The 19967-nt window shown below is 50.4% G+C and overlaps 1 protein-coding gene across 1 annotated transcript in view; it reads left to right on the plus strand.

The window, feature by feature from the left end:
- The window catches only part of MDN1 (midasin AAA ATPase 1), a 2221312-nt gene that overhangs the window by 1436748 nt on the left and 764597 nt on the right, over positions 1-19967 (plus strand). Inside the window, exons 62-64 of the mRNA XM_078648266.1 lie at positions 11228-11328; positions 13124-13829; positions 14752-14913. Coding sequence (XP_078504392.1) covers positions 11228-11328; positions 13124-13829; positions 14752-14913 — 969 coding nt within the window. The remainder of the gene's footprint in view (positions 1-11227; positions 11329-13123; positions 13830-14751; positions 14914-19967) is intronic.

Genomic DNA, 19967 nt, shown 5'->3' on the forward strand with positions numbered 1-19967 from the left:
ATCGAGCGAGTTCCTGGGCCAGAAGTAGGGTGTGGGTGCTATTCCCACTACTTTCTGGTTCCCAAGAAGGGCAAAGGCGGCCTATGCCCTATCTTGGACCTGCGGAACGTCAATGGCTTCCTCCGGAAGGAGAAATTCAAGATGCTGACTTTGGCTCAGGTCTTAGCTGCCCTGGACCCCGGAAACTGGATGGTAGCGTTGGACTTGCAGGACGCTTATTTCCACATCCCAGTCCTGCCAGCCCACCGGCATTACCTGCGGTTCACGGTGGGCCATGAGCAATTTCAGTTCTCCGTGCTCCGCTTTGGCCTTACCAGTGCCCCACGGGTGTTCCGGAAAGTGATGGCGGTGGTCGCAGCTCATCTGCGCAGATTACGGGTGTCAGTCTTCCCCTATCTCGACGACTGGTTGTTGAAGGCTAGCTTGCCCCAGACAGTCGTCAGCCACCTCCAGCCTACGGCCGACCTCCTGCACTTGCTGGGGTTTTCCATCAATGTGCCGAAGTCACACCTGTGTCCCTCCCAAAAGCTCATCTTCATCGGAGCGGTTCTGGATTCGGTGCATTTTCGGGTTTATCCTCCCGGACAGCGGGTTCTGGATATTCAGGCGCTGATTCCGATCTTTCAGCCTTTATCCCGGGTCTTGGTCAGGTTGACGCTGTGGTTTCTGGGGCTGATGGCCTCCTGCATCCTTCTGGTGCATCACGCCAGGTGGCGGATGCGGACTCTGCAGTGGGACCTGAAGGTTCAGTGGGCACAGCTTCAGGGCAACCTGTCCGACCATGTCCTGATCTCGGAGGGCACTGCAAGACAGTTGCAGTGGTGGTTTACGGACTGCGATTGGGTCAGCGGCAGATGCCTCTCCCTACCCCAAACGGAGCACGTAGTTGTGATGGATGCGTCCCTCCTGTGCTGGGGAGGCCACATGGGAGAGGCGGAGATCAGAGACCTCTGGTCTCTGGCGGAGTCCCGGCTCCACATCAATCTCCTGGAGCTGCGGGCGATCCGGCTTGCACTGAAGGCATTCCTTCCCTCTGTCTGGGGAAGTGTGGTGCAGGTGTTCACGGACAACACCACCGCCACGTGGTACTGCAACAAACAGGGCGGGGCGGAGGTCGTGGTCCCTTTGCCAGGAGGCTCTGTGCCTCTGACAATGGCTGGAACACCAGGGCGTCACCCTGGTGGTTCAACACCTGGCAAGTTCCCTGAACGCCAGGGCGGACAAACTCAGCCGTCGGTGCATGATGGATCACGAATGGTGTCTGAACTCGGACGTAGCGCAAGGTCTCTTTCGGCAGTGGGGTGAGCCTTGGTTAGATCTATTCGTCACAGAAGAGAACCTGCAATGTCATCAGTTCTGCGCATTGGAATTTCCAAGGCGGCACTCGCTCGGCGACGCTTTTAGACGCGAGTGGAGTTGCGGTCTGTTGTGCGCCTTTCCGCCTATACGACTTCTGCCCAGAGTGTTGAAGAAGATCAGGCGCGACCGGGCCCAAGTCATCCTTGTGGTTCCGGACTGGGCACGAAGATACTGGTGTCCCGAGCTACTCAGTATGTCAGTCTATCCCCCAATTCGTCTGCCTCTTCAGGAGGACCTTCTCTCGCAGCAACTGGGGACGGTCTTTCACCCGAACCTGTCCAGTCTCCACCTACCTGCGTGGAGATTGAGCGGCGGCAGTTGAGGCCATTTGACTCGCCTCCTGAAGTCTGTGATGTCATTCTGGCAGCCAGGCGTCCCTCCACAAAAACGGTATACTCCTGCAGGTGGAATAGATTTGTGGCATGGTGCACAGCAAAGGCTGTGGATCCCCTTTCTGCCCCCCTTTCAGAGGTTCTCCTCTTTCTTCTTTCACTTGCCCAGCAGGGCTCTGCTCTGGGCAATATCAAAGGCTACCTCTCTGCCATTTCAGCCTTCTTAAGGCTTCCTGATCAGCCTTCCCTTTTCAAGTCCCCTGTGGTAAATAGATTCTTGAAGGGCATCACTCACTTGCTTCCTCCTGTTCCTTTCGTGATGCCTCAGTGGGACTTGAACCTTGTTCTAACTTATTTGATGTACGCTCCCTTTGAGCCACTTCACAATTGTCCTCTCCGTCGTCTTAATCTTAAGACTGCATTCCTGGTTGCCATCACCTCTGCCAGGAGGGTGAGCGAGCTCCAGGCACTTTCTTCTAAGCCTCCTTTCCTTTCTGTCTATCTGGACAAAGTTGTCTTAAGAACACGTTACTCTTTCCTGCCCAAGGTTGTTACAGCCTTCCACATCGGGCAGTCCATCACCTTGCCCACCTTCTTTCTGCCTCCGCATCCCTCGAAAGAGGAAGAGAGGCTCCACCGTCTGGACCCAAAACATGCTCTCTCATTTTATTTGGACCGCACACGCCAGTTCTGGGTGGACGACCAGCTCTTTGTTGGTTACGTGGGCGCTAAGAAGGGACGGGCGGTGCACAAACGAACCATTTCTCGATGGGTAGTTTTGTGCATTAAGGCCTGTTATTCTCTGGCTAAGAAGGAGCCTCCGGTGGTGCTGCATGCCCACTCCACTCGGGCCACTGCGGCTACTACTTCCCTGGGTCAGGGAGTCCCCTTGCAGGACATCTGTCAGGCAGCTACGTGGGCCTCGCTGCACACGTTCTCTAGACACTATTGCCTGTACAGCCAAGTCCGGAGAGATGGCTTCTTTGGCTGTTCCGTGCTCCTAGACTTTCTGGTGTGATCTTGGTTCGCAGGTATCTATTCTAAGGTAATGAATCCAACACTAACCTGTTTCTTTCAGATGCACAAGTTACTTACCTTCGGTAACGATATATCTGTAAGAAACAGTAGTTAGTGTTAGATTCCTTACCGCCCCACCCATCCTCCCCTTTCTGCGAACCGATATCTAGGGTTAAGGTCATTCCATTGAGGGCCCTAGTTTCATGGCACCAGTGTCGGTTTTTATCATGGCTCTGCGTTTCTGGCGCGGAAAAGCTATGTAAAAGAACTAACGTCAGCGCGCGAGGGCGTCGTCTAAGTACTCTGACGTCATCACGGCGCCGACGACGGACGCGGAGCCACGGACGACGCCTACCGACGCGCAAGGGTACGGCTACGCAAAAGTTTCCGGATCAAGTCTGACGCCTGGGGATATTCTAAGGTAAGGAATCTAACACTAACTACTGTTTCTTACTGATATATCGTTACAGAAGCTAAGTAACTTGTGCTTTCTGTAGGGATGCATCTTCATTATTATTCATAGACTCTAAATATTTCATTCCACATGTTGCCTTTCAAAACACATTTTTTAAAAGAAGAGCAGTAACTCGCTAAAGAGCAGCAAAAATGTTTGCTTTCCATTTTTTACCTTTTTAAACAAGTGCAAAGTGTAACTATCCAAAATGTGTTCATGTTGCTGTTATCCTATAACCCCTCGATATTCCCCTTTTCAGAAAGTGTTCCCAGGGGTATTCTCTCCAATTCCCGCACACAGATCAGTGGCTGCACCTCACTAAGTTTTTCTTGGTCTGTGAATAGGGCCCATGAACACAGAGCAAGATATTGTCTGACAGTTTATTATAGCATATCTGAAAGAAACAGGTTAGTATTAGATTCCTTACCTTAGAATATCCCCAGGCGTCAGTCTGGATCCGGAAACTTTTGCGTAGCAGTACCCCTGCGCGTCGGTAGGCGTCGTCTGCAGGCGTCCCCTGCGGCTCCGCGTCGTCGGCGTCGTGCGCCGTGATGACGTCGCTGGAGTATATAGACGCCGCCTCCGCGCACTGACGTCAGTTCTTCTTTTTTCCGCGCCAGTTAGCGCAGATCCGAAGAGCAGTACTCCGGTCTTTTGACCAAGTTTTTGTTACATCTAACTCTTTCAGGTGCCGGTAGGATGCCCGGTTTTAAAAGTTGCGATGGGTGCGACCGCATGATGTCGGTCACCGACCACCATCGACTCTGCCTCCGGTGTCTGGGCGCGGACCACGACGTGGAGTCCTGCGTCGACTGCCGGGCCTTGACGAGTAAGGCTAGGCGGGAGCGGTCCCGCAAGCTGCTCGAGCTCCGGGTGTCGGCCCCGCGTCGAGAGCGGTCCCGGTCCGGCCGGAGGTCGAGGGAGCGGTCGAGAGAGCGATCGCGGAGCCGCCATGGGCGCTCCGGGAGTCGTCACCATTCCTCCGGTTCCTCAGGTAAGCGACACAAGAAGTCGGGGCGTCGTCACCGTACCCCCGACTCCCCCCGACGCCCGCGTGATGCGGCCGGGGGTTCGGGTGGCCGCGGCCCCGTGTGGGTCGCCGACGCGGTCCGCCCCATACCCGTCGGTCCCTGGGGAAGGCGCGTCGCGCGAGGAGATTGAGGAGTTCCTCATGGCTATGAGGGCGATGTCTCCTCCGGCGGGGCCTACGGCGCCTGCGGGCCCGTCGGTCCCGTCTGGGGGCCCGAGCGGTTCGGGTGCACCTGCCCCGACGCCGCCGGCGGCTCCGGCCCCGGCGCCGCTGGGCCCTTCAGGGTCGTCGCCGGCTGGTCAACCGGCCTCTCCGGCGCCGATTCCATCGGGGCAGCCCGTGGTACCGCCTCCGCGCGGCGCCGTGACTCCGCCGTTGGTTCCGGCCGGCGTCGGGGCTCCGGCGCCGGCGCCGCGCGGTGCCACCCCCATTCCCTCTCTGACTCCTGATGCGGAGTCGGACCGGCGTCGTCCGACGCCGAGTCCGGCGCCGTTGGGGCCCCTTGGCTCCGAGGAGCCGGTCTATATCGTTGACTCGAACTATGGCGATGAGGACGATTATGGAGAGGGTTGGGAGGGGTCTGAGGACCCTTTGTCACGAGCATGCCAGTACGATGTGGACTGGGTTGGTGATTTAGGTGATGCCAGTGGTCTGGACGAATCGCCTAACCCTGGGTTTGTCTCGCCTCCCACTGTGGCGTCGGAGGCTGGGGCTGCCTATTCGGTGGTACTGATGAGGGCTGCCAAGGCCTTGAGCCTTGAGCTCCCCGTCGCTAAGGTGAAGCCTAACATCCTCACCGAGGTATTCAAACCGCAGTCATGCCCACAGGAGCCTCTGCTGCCGTTTAATGACGCCTTGACGGATGTCCTTTTGGGCACCTGGTCCAGGCCCGCTTCCGGTCCACCTGTTGACCGAAACGTTGCCAGGCGTCACCGTTCGTGTTCGGACGACCCTGCCTTCCTCTCCACCCATCCCTCCCCTGAGAGTCTGGTGATCCAGGCCTCCACTTCCCAGTCCGCATTCCCGACGGCTCCGCCCGATCGGGAATCTAAGCGATATGACCAGTTTGGCAAAAAGGTCTTCTCGTCTCTGAGTGCAGGACTGCGGTCTTGCAATACCGCATGCCTCTTAGGCCGCTACACCCACTCTTTGTGGGATACGGTTGCGGAGTGTCTGCCGCAATGCCCGCAGGAGGTGCGGGACAAGCTCAACCAGGCCTTGGTTGAAGGCCGGGACGCGGCGAGGTATTCCATACGGTGTGGTCTTGACACGACCGACTCGCTGGGAAGGGCGATGTCCACGACGGTGGCGATTCGTCGCCATGCTTGGCTGAGATCCGCCAACTTCTCGCCGGATGTCCAGAGTGCCCTGATGGACATGCCATTCGATGGCAGTCGCCTGTTCGGCGACAAAGCGGACAACGCGCTTGAGCGCTTCAAGGACTCCAGGGTCACGGCCAAGTCCTTGGGTCTCTCGACCCAGCGCCAGCAAACGGGTTCGTTTCGCTCCTTTCGTGGCCACGGAAGGGGCGGTCCCACACGTGCTGCCAGCCACGCACCACAGAACGCTCCTCAGCGCGGTGGCGGCCGTGGATTCCGCCGTGGTGGCGGTCGGTGACAGCGGCGAGGTCAGTCCACACCTCCCCCCGCAGCAGCCTCCAAATCCTCCTAGTCCGAGCTTTCAGGCCCATGTGACGCCAGTGGGTGGCAGGGTTCGCCATCACCACTCCCGCTGGCGCACTATCACATCGGACAGGTGGGTGCTGCAGCTCGTCCGAAGGGGCTACTCCCTCCCCTTCGAGACCTCTCCTCCAGCCATGCCACCGCAGAACCACCGTGTGTCGGGGGACCACTTGACACTTCTGCAGGAGGAAGTTACGGCCCTCTTGGCCAAGGGGGCCATCGAGCCCGTTCCTGGGCCAGAAGTAGGGTGTGGTTGCTACTCCCACTACTTTCTGGTGCCCAAGAAGGACAAAGGGGGCCTACGTCCTATCTTGGACCTACGGAACGTCAACGGCTTCCTCCGGAAGGAGAAGTTCAAGATGTTGACTTTGGCTCAGGTCTTGGCTGCTCTAGACCCGCAAGACTGGATGGTAGCGTTGGACTTGCAGGATGCGTATTTTCACATCCCCGTCCTGCCGGCCCACAGGCGTTACCTGCGGTTCACGGTAGGCCATTAGCACTTTCAGTTTATCGTGCTCCCATTCGGCCTTACCAGTGCCCCACGGGTGTTCACGAAGGTGATGGCGGTGGTCGCAGCTCATCTGCGCCGGTTAGGGGTTTCAGTCTTCCCCTACCTCGACGACTGGTTGTTGAAGGCGGGCTCGCCCCAGACAGTCGTCCACCACCTTCAGATGATGGCAGACCTCCTGCACGAGCTGGGGTTTTCCATCAATGTGCCGAAATCACACCTGTGTCCCTCTCAAAAGCTCCTTTTCATCAGAGCGGTTCTCGACTCGGCGCAGTTTCGGGTTTATCCTCCGGAACGGCGGGTTCGGGATATACAGGCTCTGATTCCCATCTTTCAGCCGTTATCCCGGGTTTCGGTCAGGTTGACGCTGCGGCTGCTGGGGCTGATGGCTTCCTGCATCCTTCTGGTGCATCACGCCCGGTGGCGGATGCGGGCTCTGCAGTGGGACCTGAAGTTTCAGTGGGCCCAGCATCAAGGCAACCTATCCGACCATGTCCTGATCTCGGAGGGCACTGCGAGACAGTTGCAGTGGTGGCTTACGGACCGCGATTGGGTCAGAGGCAGATCCCTCTCCCTTCCCCAACCGGAGCACGTAGTTGTGACGGACGCGTCCCTCCAGGGCTGGGGAGGCCACTTGGGAGAGGCGGAGATCAGAGGCATCTGGTCTCCGGCGGAGTCCCGGCTCCATATCAACATGTTGGAGCTGCGGGCGATTCGCCTTGCACTGAAGGCATTCCTCCCCTTTGTCAACGGGAGTGTAGTGCAGGTGTTCACGGACAACACCACCGCCATGTGGTACTGCAACAAGCAGGGCGGAGTGGGGTCGTGGACCCTTTGCCAGGAGGCTCTGCGTCTCTGGCAATGGCTGGAACGTCAGGGTGTGACTCTGACGGTTCAACACCTGGCAGGTTCTCTGAACGCCAGGGCGGACGAACTCAGCCGTCGGTGCTCGGTGGATCACGAATGGCGTCTGAACTCGGACGTGGCGAGAGGCCTCTTTCTGCAATGGGGAGAGCCTTGGTTAGATCTATTCGCCACAGAAGAGAACGCGCAATGTCATCAGTTCTGCGCGTTGGAGTTTCCAAGACGGCACTCGCTCGGCGACGCCTTTCGGCGCGAGTGGAGTTGCGGTCTGTTGTACGCCTTTCCGCCTATACCACTTCTGCCCAGAGTGCTGAAGAAGATCAGGCGCGACCGGGCCCAAGTTATCCTTGTGGCTCCGGACTGGGCTCGAAGGTACTGGTATCCCGAGCTACTCAGCATGTCAGTCGGTCCCTCGATCCGCCTGCCCCTTCAGGAGGACCTTCTGTCGCAGCAGCAGGGTACGGTCCTCCACCCGAACCTGTCCAGTCTCCACCTCCATGCTTGGAGAATGAGCGGCGACAGTTGAGGCCATTTGACTTGCCTCCTGAAGTCTGTGATGTGATTCTGGCAGCCAGGCGTCCCTCCACAAAGTCGGTATACGCCTGCCGGTGGAACAGATTTGTGGCATGGTGCACAGCAAAGGCTGTGGATCCCCTTTCTGCCCCTCTTTCCGAGGTTCTCCTCTTCCTTCTTTCCCTTGCCCAGCAGGGCTCTGCTCTGGGCACTATCAAGGGCTATCTTTCTGCCCTTTCCGCCTTCTTAAGGCTACCTGATCAGCCATCTTAATTCAAGTCCCCTATTGTACTGAGATTCTTGAAAGGCATCACGCACATGTATCCACCTGCTCCGTTCGTGATGCCTCAGTGGGACTTGAACCTGGTTCTGACATTCTTGATGTGTGCTCCCTTTGAGCCGCTTCATTCCTGTCCTCTCCGTCTTCTCACTTTAAAGACGGCCTTCCTGGTTGCCATCACCTCTGCCAGGAGAGTGAGTGAGCTCCAGGCTCTTTCTGTTAAACCTCCTTTCTTGTCCGTTCATCCTGACAAGGTGGTTCTTAGGACTAGACCTTCTTTCCTGCCCAAAGTGGTTTCTGCTTTTCACATTGGGCAGTCCATCACCTTACCCTCCTTCTTCCCGCCTCCGCATCCTTCAAAAGATGAAGAGCGGCTCCATCGTCTGGACCCAAAACGTGCGCTTTCATTTTATATGGATCGAACACGCCAGTTCCGGGTGGATGACCAAATGTTTGTTGGCTACGTGGGTGAGAAGAAGGGAAGGGCGGTACAGAAACGAACCATCTCTCGGTGGGTCGTCCTGTGCATCAAAGCATGCTACTCTTTGGCTCGGAAGGAGCCTCCTGTTGGGCTGAGGGCCCATTCCACTCGGGCCACGGCGGCTACTACTGCCCTGGGCCGGGGAGTCCCTTTGCAGGACATTTGCCAGGCGGCTACGTGGGCCTCGCTGCACACCTTTGCGAGGCATTACTGCCTGGACAGTCAAGTCCGGAGGGATGGCTTCTTTGGCCGTTCGGTCCTCCAGGATTTTCTGGTGTAGGATTGTATTGGTTCGCAGACCCACCACCGGGGTTGGTATTGCTGGGGTATCTATTCTAAGGTAAGGAATCTAATACTAACCTGTTTCTTTCAGATGAACAAGTTACTTACCTTCGGTAACGATATATCTGTAAGAAACAGTAGTTAGTATTAGATTCCTTACCGCCCCGCCCATCCTCCCCGTTCTGCGAACTGATACCTAGGGTTAAGGACATCCCTTTCAGGGCCCTAGTTTCACATGGCACCAGTGTTGGTTCTCACATGGCTCTGCGTGTTCTGGCGCGGAAAAGCTGTGTGCAAAGAACTGACGTCAGCGCGCGGAGGCGGCGTCTATATACTCCAGCGACGTCATCACGGCGCCGACGACGCGGAGCCGCAGACGACGCCTGCAGACGACGCCTACCGACGCGCAGGGGTACTGCTACGCAAAAGTTTCCGGATCCAGACTGACGCCTGGGGATATTCTAAGGTAAGGAATCTAATACTAACTACTGTTTCTTACAGATATATCGTTACCGAAGGTAAGTAACTTGTTCTTCAGACTTCTGGCAGAAATTTGGCCAGAATGATGCAAGGGGGAAATTCTAACTGTTTTATCCCAGTTTTGTTCCATTTTTGGCTTTTTTCCTCCATGAAAAATTGCTATATTCAGCTTATATGCAAGGTTATAGAGGGATAAATGTACAGTTATTACTTGTTGGGTGATGAAAACCTTTAGATTGTTTCCTGCTTTCACTCCAGGCTTGATTACCAGCCCAGTAATGCAACTATAGGAGTGTCACACTCCTACCTAATCCCTCTGGCCTCCCCTGTTACACCTCACATATGTCCTTCAAAACTTCCCTCCCTTTACTTGGCCCTCAATGCCATGGATTCATTCTGAGCCTGCGATTATTTGGAGTAAGTGATGTTAGAAGGACCAGGCCTTCATAGATGTTCAACTGTAACAGAACATTGTTATGTTATATGACATTTATTGCCCGCGGGGATACTCAGGAGTGTCCCGCATCGGGAACATTGGCACTTGTGCCACTTAGGAAGTAGGGCATACAGCATAGACCTTGCTAGGATTATAAAGCCATGATAAGTAGGCTGATACAAGTCTAAATAGTTTTGCCGAAAGAAAGTGTATACCAACGTTGTGAGCTCATGCCTGGCATATCCATGAGGGTTCCTTCTACAGATGAGGGGGTATAGCTCCAGCTCCAGAGCCTCTCTGTGCGCCTGTTACGGTAGAAGGCTGTTTTTCTGCAGGATCATGTATCCGAATAGTGTTGTAGCTCTTGAATCATGGCACCCCTTGTCCTCCTAGAGTGAGCCTTGACCGTTTGTATTTGTGACCCTGAGAATCAAATGCTCCAGGAGAGTATCTTGGTTATCCAGTTAGAGTGCAACTGGATTGTGGTACTGTGACATTGTTGGTAAATGACATTACCGCATCACACACCCACAGGCTACTGCCCATTAACCATTTCCTGCTTCAGAATCCGAAGAGGCTTCACATCCCTATCCTACGTTACGAGGCTTGTGAAAGCCACCATGTGCGGTACATGAAGCAATGCTCTGAAATGACTTCCATGGTAGACTACAGTTTGCTTGGAGGGATTGGGAAATTATGAATAAATATGGCAATTGCTTTTCTATGACTAAAAATAAAGGATTCAAGTTGTATCCTTGACACTGCCTCATAGAACACCCCCACCCCAAAATTAAGAAGTCTTTTTGAAAGTGTCCTTTCCTCAAAGTGAAGCTTCCTCTGGTCTTCTTAGATGCCTTATGAGTTAAGTCCATGTCACTTAAGAAACATTTCTGAAGTCTGGCTTTCTCAAATACAAATTATTGTACTTGTACATCAACATTAATTATGTTCCAAAATGTAAGCACATGACTAGAAAATTGAATTGTCGTCAAATGCAACCCACTATTAACCCTAACAATAATCACGCTGCAAAGGCTAGCTTACGATAGTGGGCATATAAGTTAAATGTCTGTAAATGTGTATACAGAAGTTATTTGAGGCATGTTCCTGCTGTGATAATCCCCCACATTGCCATTAACATGGAACGCTATCGCTATGACCTTTTTAAAGTTGTTCTTAAAGGGGATTATCTTTTGCGTTTAAGGTGATATGGAAAACATTGGGAATCAGCAAAAAAAAAAAGTCCTAGTAAAGTCATTCCCTAAACATATTGCACAAGCCATGACAGTGTATTTCACCCTCCGACCCTATTTCTTGGTGGCTTTGTGACCCAACTTTTGGACGTTCCAGTTAGACACTTCTGGTATTTTGAGAAGCTGTAATTCTCAAGGAACTGAGTTTTCATGAGAAACGTTGTTAATTCTCTATGTAATTATTGTTAATTTATAATGGGTCCTAACAAAGATGAATTTCTTAAAATTAACATATTTTAAATGCTTTCTTTTTTAGTTTTACCAGCTGGAGTGTGAGTGGAAGACCCGTAATTTATCTGCTGAATTACATACGGGAAGACCACTTGAAGGCAGTGCGTATTCTCATCCACACATCAGGTACTACTTGATTTTCTGGATGTTTTACGTGTGAATATACTATTTAGTTTGCCATGGTTAAAATTTGCTTTGTTTACTTTGATGTAGTTGATGGATTAATGAATGAGCAGCCATATGCAGTGTAGCACAGCTGTAGGAAGAGGATGGGAATTTGAACAATTCTGTTGTCCGTTTGTCTTTTGGAAGGCCTGGTGTGTGCATTATTGCTGGCGTCTAGTGTGGTCATCCTTATTTGTGGCTGCAGAATTTAAAGCATTGACTGCTTTGTGTCTTGCGATATTTGCAGGGTGTCTGGCAGTTTTCTGACCATCTGGGATGCTTGTCCAGGAATGCTTTCTGTTCTCATAGATGTATCTGGATGTTTTTCTGTAGATGCATTCATAAGACAGAATCTTCAGGGTTTCCCATCCATTTGTAGGGGTAGGCGTAGCATTTGTAAAGATGGGAATCATATAATTTATTCCATGTTTTGCTGGAAGTTTTTCTGCAGTGTTATGATTTCTCAGTGGACTGGGGATCTGCAGTAATTGAGAAGAAAGTTAATGGAGGCTTTTGCTACAATCTCCTTTTTGTGGGGAATATGCAAGTGAACAGAACCATTGAATGCTTTGGGTCTAGAGAAACTAAATACTGTTGAATTCCATTTTTTTGTTTTAGTGTATACGAACAACGTGTTCATTGACTGGTCCTTGACATATTTATTGCTTTCTGAACTCATTAACTTAAGTTTCTCCTCATCCGGGGCCAAACACTCTTCACTTAAACCAGCAAAGGTCAGTAGAGAGCCAAGCTGGTGAAAGAAGGTCACCTGCAGAGCAAGCAGAGTTACCTCAATATAGATTTCACTCGATGTGGAGTGTTGGCGCTAGCCTCCCTGCTGTTTGTTCTAGTGGAAGGGTATTTTTGAGTATTGGCATCAACACCATTGTGAATGACTTATACATTCTTATCTTTGATCGTAGAAACTTTAACGCAATCTCCTTTGTTAGCTTTGGCATTTCTTCAGTAATAAAGCTGCTCAGTTATTAGTTCTGTGGATCTGTTCTCTTTTTATAGAGCAATGGAACTGAGGAGATCTGTAGCTCAAACTGAAGTGTCACTGCCAGCTGCTTTTAGTGTTCTCTGTTAAATCCCTGTGTCTGCTTCCTCTTGCAGCAATTACTCTATTTTCTGTGCCTATGCCAATATGCTCCAGTGTAAAGCAAGCAAATACAAGTGGAGGTTATGCATACTGAGCAAACAGTGCAGTTTAAGAAAATAAATAACACTGAAGAGTATCAGCTATTTGGATACTGTATTTCTAAGCCCCTAATCCTAATGCATACAATTTATGACCTTGAACTTCGCTAAAACAGGCCTGCAAACATTTTAAGAAACTGTCAAGTTGACCTGTTCTCTGTTTAAGCATTTACCTGTCAGCCATTTTAAGATGTTTAGTCTTTCAACATATTCACCTTATACAGTGAGGATATGTTATGAGAGTGCAATATCATGTGCTTCAGGGAATTAGACAGTTCGTACTGGAAGTCACTGAAAACTAGCATTTATAAATTGTTTTTGGATATGCCAGAAAATTGTCCAATGACTCCTCCATTGAGTATTTTTTTTTTATGTTTTGCATTTAGGTGTTGAAAATGTATAAGGTGTGCACACATCTTGTCCGAACCCTATTAAAGAAGGTTACTTAGATCGATGATTAGGAAATGCCCTTAGGAGCTACTTTTAATTTTAAATACCTGTTAGAAGAATATTATTATGAGCGGTCTAACTAATTTGCTGTTTTTTGTATTGTCAGGATACTGGAACAAAGAATGCAGTATCTCAGAGAACACATAGCGCACCTTTCTAAAAAACAAGCTTACCGACCAGACAAACCCTCATATGTCAACCTATACCAGGAGATAAAAAATTATGTTGAACGTATTGCACAGGTCTCCCATGTCCAGGACCTTACTTACCGTCTTACACAGATCTTACTTGGAAACGGCCCTAAGTCACGGCAATCAATTCAAAATATTTTGAATGAAGAAGCAACATGGCAGCAGTCGCATCATAAGTTCCGGAACAAATTGGCAGAAGATTATACCTTGTACCCAGATGTTGCAGTTCCACTGCAGGCAGCCATATTGCAGATGCAGCATGGCATGAGACTTATGGCTGCTGAAGTCTACACAGTTCTAAACAGCAGTTTGGTTACTCCAACTAAACTCACTGATCTCGTCACTTCTCTTATAGCCTTTCCTTCTCTGAACCCCTCTTTTCCTTCGTATCTCTCCCATGCTGATGTGTTGTGCTCAGTAAATTCCCTGGATAGCCTCAGAGGCATTAAGCAGCTCTCTTTGAAATATTCAACTGCAAACATATCTGAAGTGAATGATCCGCGGGCTTGTCCCACGAAAGAGCAGCTGCTGGTGAATGCTTTGCTCTATCTGCGCTCACATGTTCTTTGTGTTGGTGAAATGGACCAAAAATCACTGAAGTTGTTCAGGCATATCTGTCAGGTAAGATTTATTTTATTTAAGGACACATTATAGTATAAAAAAAAAAAAAATTGCAAATGTATGCCATAGCTATGAAGCAGTGTCATTCATATTTGCACTTATCACTATAATGCAAACTGTTCAGTAATGTGCCCCAGAATTTCTTTACACCTGAAGGTTGTCCATAAATAGCACAATAAAAATAACAGGACATGCTTGCTGCTGTCTCGGAAGAGGTGGCTAACAATTGATTCTGGCAGTATCATGCTGAATCACTAGATGTATGACACACCTTTTGCCTGAGATGGTAAGCAACGTTACTCCAGTGAAGTGAATTTAATAAAATACCCTAATCTTGACATAGTTACTAAATAAAATGCCTAAAAATGGTTTTAAGAATGTGAGAATTACAACAGAAAATTATGAGCTCTCTATTTTTAACAATTTCTTGTGAAAGTAACTCACCCAGTCCACTCAAGTACCTTTGATACTGAATTTATACTTGGGTAAACAAGACTGTCGGTACCAAAATACCAATAAAAACACTAGACTGGCTTTGCTGTTCACTCATGGATTAAGGATACTTGAGTACTCCAAGTGAATTGTCACTAGTTAAAGCTTATACGTAGAGCCTTAAATGGCATGTGATTGCCCAAGTTGTTAAGTTACATTTTTTGAGGATATGTAAACATGTACAGGATTAGGACTTTGTCGACCCTTTCAACAGTAATGGCCAGAACAGTTTTTTAAATTAAAAAAAGGATGTGTTTGGTGGCTGTAAGCAAAGGAAGTGGCTGCTTGTTAATAATGATTTTCCAAGTTAAATGTGAATTAATAACTGAATCATAATACATTGGAAATCCTGAGTCTCTTTGTTCAGGCTTGCACCTTGTGCTCTTTTAGCATTTTTCATTGCTTTGCGCATCTTATGTTTATTTTCCAGGCCATCATTAATGAGTGGGAAGAACAGGAGAGCTGTGAACGAAAACGAGAGGCAGAGGAAAGCAGTCTGTATAAGACCAAAAGTAAAAGTCATGTGACAGAAAAAAGTGAAGATGAAGAAGAGGAGAAGGAATTTCGGATAAGGTTTCCAGTCTATGATAAGGTACATTGGTGGCATTGAATAACTCCTCAAGAAATTATTTCTTGACGTAATAGGCTGTATATGGGACTTCTTCCTATCTGCGTAACGGATTGCACACAAAGACCTTTACAAGCTGAATCTGTTTTGTCATCTTTTGAAGTAATAGGCTCAATTGTTCCTACATGGGTCTTTAGAGCCTTTCAATCCTATGAGCTCAAGTTTGGCTCCGGCAAAAACACTGTGAAAGATGGAGCAGCTCCTCCTATTTTTCACAGCCCTAAACATAATCGTTCGACGCATATGAGCTGCAGAATACATACTTGTGCATAGATCGCCATCCGGTGTTGGGCTCGGATGTTTGCAGTTTGTTGTGTTCTTGGAAGAAGTCTTTGTGGTCACTAGATGGATGACTCCTCCCTTGGACGATAGTGCACATGGGCATCGACTCTATCCTCCGATTGTTTTTTTCCGCCATCGGGTTCGGTGTGACTTGCTGCGCTCCGCTTCGGTACCGTCTTCCAAACCTCTTTAGACGCGCAACTTATCACACTTGACGTTATTGTTTTGTTTGCGTGCCTTTCGACTCGCACACTCCCAAATCCTCGATTCCGGATGTCGACGCGGGCCTTTGGGCCTATCTGCGCCATTAGGGCCTAGAGCAAATGGAAAGGACTCCATTTAAAAAATGCCCCGGTATGGAGCTAAATTTCCTCACAGTGACCATCACAAGGTCTGCAACCTTTGTCTATCATAAGAGCACGAAGAAAAGGATTGCTAAGCCTGCTCCTCTTTTCGACATAAGAAAACCAGCTGTGTGAGAAAGTGCCCTCTTTCTTGCATGGTATGCCCCCACTTTTTGCTGAATTGCTGATGTTTCTTGACAGAGTGTGCCCTGGACTCCTGCTTCTCAGTTACCCTGGGCCTATGTTCCTTCCCTAAAACTGCATTGAAGCCTAAACCCAATTGGCATCTCTGGCCACATGTCAGCCCCTGGTAAATGGTACCAAAGGTACCCAGGGCACTGTGAACAGAGAAGGCCTCTAAGGGCCACAGCACTTATTGTGCCACCCTTAGAGGCCCTGCACCCTGACACTCACACACTGCCTTTGCAGGCTGCATGTCTTGGTGCAGAACAAAGTGCAGAGTCAACATGACACAATTCCCTGTGTGCCATGTCCACAAACCACTCCCTGCCATACATCAGTCACCCCTCTAGCTGGGTGCCCTATGCCAGTGGTGAGGGTACAGGTACATGAGCCCTATACCCCTACAGTACTCAGGTCCATTCCTGGGCACTGTACATACAGTGCTGCCATTAAGAGTATATGGTGATGGGAGGTTGTCATTACAAACTCCACAGCACCATAATGGCTACACTGAAGACTAGGAAGTTTGGTATCAATCTTCCCAGCACATTAAACCCACACTGAGCCAATGTGGGATTTAATGTAAAATGCACCACAGAGGGCATCTTAGAGATGCCCCCTGAAACTCGACCAACTCCTAGCGACCTGACTGAGTGGCTGCCTAAAGCGGTACAAAAGGGGGTGGTGATGGACGGAGCATCTGAATCAATCAAACACTCACACCCAGTCAAAAGATCTGGGTTTAATCCATCACCGTTCTTTAGCCCACTCTGCCACCCCAGTTCAGACATGGCTATATGCAAATCAGTCTGGCCCTGTGCCTCATGGGAACAGTCCAGCCCGAACTGCCAAGCCATGTCTTCCCTGGACCGGAAACAAGCTTCCGAGGACCGGTTTCTGGCATTCCAGCCGTCTTCAGCCCGGCTTGCTTGAATCCAGTGGCAAAGTGAGCAAGGGACTCACGTCTGAGCATACCCTGCCACACTTATGGCGGCCAAAAGCGGTACAAAAGGGGGTGGTGATGGACGGAGCATCTGAATCAATCAAACACTCATGCCCAGTCAAAAGATCTGGGTTTAATCCATCACCGTTCTTTAGCCCACTCTGCCACCCCAGTTCAGACATGGCTATATGCAAATCAGTCTGGCCCTGTGCCTCATGGGAACAGTCCAGCCCGAACTGCCAAGCCATGTCTTCCCTGGACCGGAAACAAGCTTCCGAGGACCGGTTTCTGGCATTCCAGCCGTCTTCAGCCCGGCTTGCTTGAATCCAGTGGCAAAGTGAGCAAGGGACTCACGTCTGAGCATACCCTGCCACACTTATGGCGGCCAAAAGCGGTACAAAAGGGGGTGGTGATGGACGGAGCATCTGAATCAATCAAACACTCACACCCAGTCAAAAGATCTGGGTTTAATCCATCACCGTTCTTTAGCCCACTCTGCCACCCCAGTTCAGACATGGCTATATGCAAATCAGTCTGGCCCTGTGCCTCATGGGAACAGTCCAGCCCGAACTGCCAAGCCATGTCTTCCCTGGACCGGAAACAAGCTTCCGAGGACCGGTTTCTGGCATTCCAGCCGTCTTCAGCCCGGCTTGCTTGAATCCAGTGGCAAAGTGAGCAAGGGACTCACATTATGTTATGTTATGTTATTGATTTTTATTATGCGCACAGCTGCTCCAGCGAAGGAGCGTCCTGGCGCAGTGACAAGGTAGGACATAACAGAAACTAATAATTGAGACCCCGGAGGAGCATTTTAAAACAAGAAAGTCTTAATAGCTTTCCGGAAAAGCATAAGGTCCTCCATACCCTGCCACACTTATGGCGGCCAAAAGCGGTACAAAAGGGGGTGGTGATGGACGGAGCATCTGAATCAATCAAACACTCACACCCAGGCTGCCACTACCAGACATGTTTCTGTACCCCTGGGTCGAGAGCTTGCCTCTCTCGGGGGCCTGAAACAATGCACATCTTGGGACGAGGTACTAAGCCTCCTCCCCCAGGATGGACATGGTTCACGAAGGAGAGGCTTCAAAGGCATGCCGCCTTTGTGAGCCTCTCGAAACCATTTGCTGCTTTCAGCAACTGGTCCCCACTGGTTCTACCCCCCACTTTGGGCTTGAGAACCGACGGGAAAAACTAATGAGTAAGAGAGGTGTGCACACCTCTGCCAACTCCACCTCTAAGGTGGGGGAGGCGAGGTGAAGCACATCCTCGAGTTCCTGCCATTGGGAGAGTGGCAGAATAGGGGGTGTACCCACCCCAGGGAAGGGAACCATTGGTCCCTGCCCTTTACCTACCTGTAACGCCCCTAAATTTGGTATTATGGGGCACCCTGAACCTTGCTTCCTCAGAGCCAGCAACTAAAAGAAAAGAGGAAAAGAAGGACGAGAAGCTGTGCAGAGCTAACAAGAGGACAATGCCCACTGACTTGACCCCAGCCCTATAGGCCTGTCTCCCATCAAACCTGCTCCTGCGATACCCCGGCGTGTCCAGCAGCCAGCTACCTCACAAACCCCGGTGGACCTGCCTGCCTTCACTTTCAAGACTGTTTCTCCCGTGAACACCAGACGTGTTTAAACTGTAGCTTCTAGCTTCTGGTGCCAGCCAGGAACGTCAAATCCAGCCCACTCTGCACCCACCGAACCCGGCCCGAGCTCGAGTGGAAAAATACCACAAGGTTAGCCCCTCAGCGATCCTGACCCGAGATCCGGCGACCCCTGACCTACCTCAAGCCTCCTGACGATGTCTGCAGCCTCAATCCAGAGGACCCCTCCTACCACCACCATAGCGGGTAAGAAAATCCGACATCCAAAGGCACCCCTGCACCCGACGCCCCAGAGTCTTGTGTGCCCAACCCAGTGGTGCCCAACCAACCCTCAACATCCCAACTTCCCCCACGAAGTGGTGGTCACTCCAGAAAGATCCCCGCCTGCCGTGTTTCTTTGTCCCGGAGAATCCCCGCCTGTCGTGTTTCTTTGTCCCGGAGAATCTCCATTGAAATCAACAGGGCACCCGACCTCCAAACAGCACCCTGCACCCGACCGCCCTAGTGCCGCTGAGGGTGCAACTTTGGTGCTACTTTGGTCCCCAACTTGCCCTGAGCTAAACCCTAGGAGCTTTGCTCCCACAACCCCGTGTCCTGCTTGCCAGCAGCCACCAACCGGAGTCCCCCTATCCTCCATAGGATAACATTGGGCCTCAACACTCTGCACCCGGCCACGCTAGTGCCACTGAGGCTGCAACAACAGTGCAACACTGACCCTGGGAGACCCCTGAGTCTAACCCCAGAACCCTAACTCCAAAGACCAAGTACTTATCTCGAAACCCATAACCCGTTTTTCCTCTTAGGATAACATTGACACTTTTTCTCCCAAAAAGTTTCTAAGTGTAAACTTTTGAAAACTAAGAATATTCTTTAAAAATCACACAAATAACCAAAACGAATTCTCTTAACTGTTTTCAGGAAATGTCCCAGTGCTGAATCTAGGATCCAGCACTGTTAGAAAAAGTAATATGAAAAGTAACAAACCTGTAATTTATTAAAAAAAAAAGCCTATTCATTCCAATGTACTGTATTTGCTAGGTGTTGCATTCTACTGCTCCCCTGTAAATCAAACAAAGTACAATTCTAATTACATTTTCGAACAGTTCTATAGCCAGTAACTTTTTAATGAAAAGTATTTAATGCTTTCCTGTACCAGGTTTGCTTGGTTCCTAAAATAAACAGTATATTTTTTATACAAAAACAATTGACCTAGCGTTCAGTTCTTGAGTGTGTAAATTCATTTGCTGACTATGTGTACATCAAATGCTTAACACTGTCCTCGGATAGAGACTACTAGCCCCAGATTCCTTAACGTAGAATTATACCCAGGTGTGGGACTGGATCCGGAAAACTTTTTGCCACAGCATCCCTGCGCGCTGGAGGGACGGCACCACGTGACTCCCCCTGACGTCGTTCGCGTCCGTGACGTCAGCGAGGATATATAAGTCCCACCCCGGCATGCCTACGTCAGTTTTTTTTCTCTTCTGTGTCCTGACCTGTTTTCAGGCCTTCTTCCCTTTTTCACGCTTTGATGTTCAGTGGAACAGTGTGCAAATGCCTTCGGGCTTAAAGACGTATACCTCTTGTGCACGTACCATGTCAGCGATGGACCCTCACCCGATTTGCATGTGGTGCCTGGGCGAGCACCATGACTAGACGGATT

This window comes from Lissotriton helveticus, chromosome 6, assembly GCF_964261635.1.
Source record: "Lissotriton helveticus chromosome 6, aLisHel1.1, whole genome shotgun sequence".
NCBI lineage: Eukaryota > Metazoa > Chordata > Amphibia > Caudata > Salamandridae > Lissotriton > Lissotriton helveticus.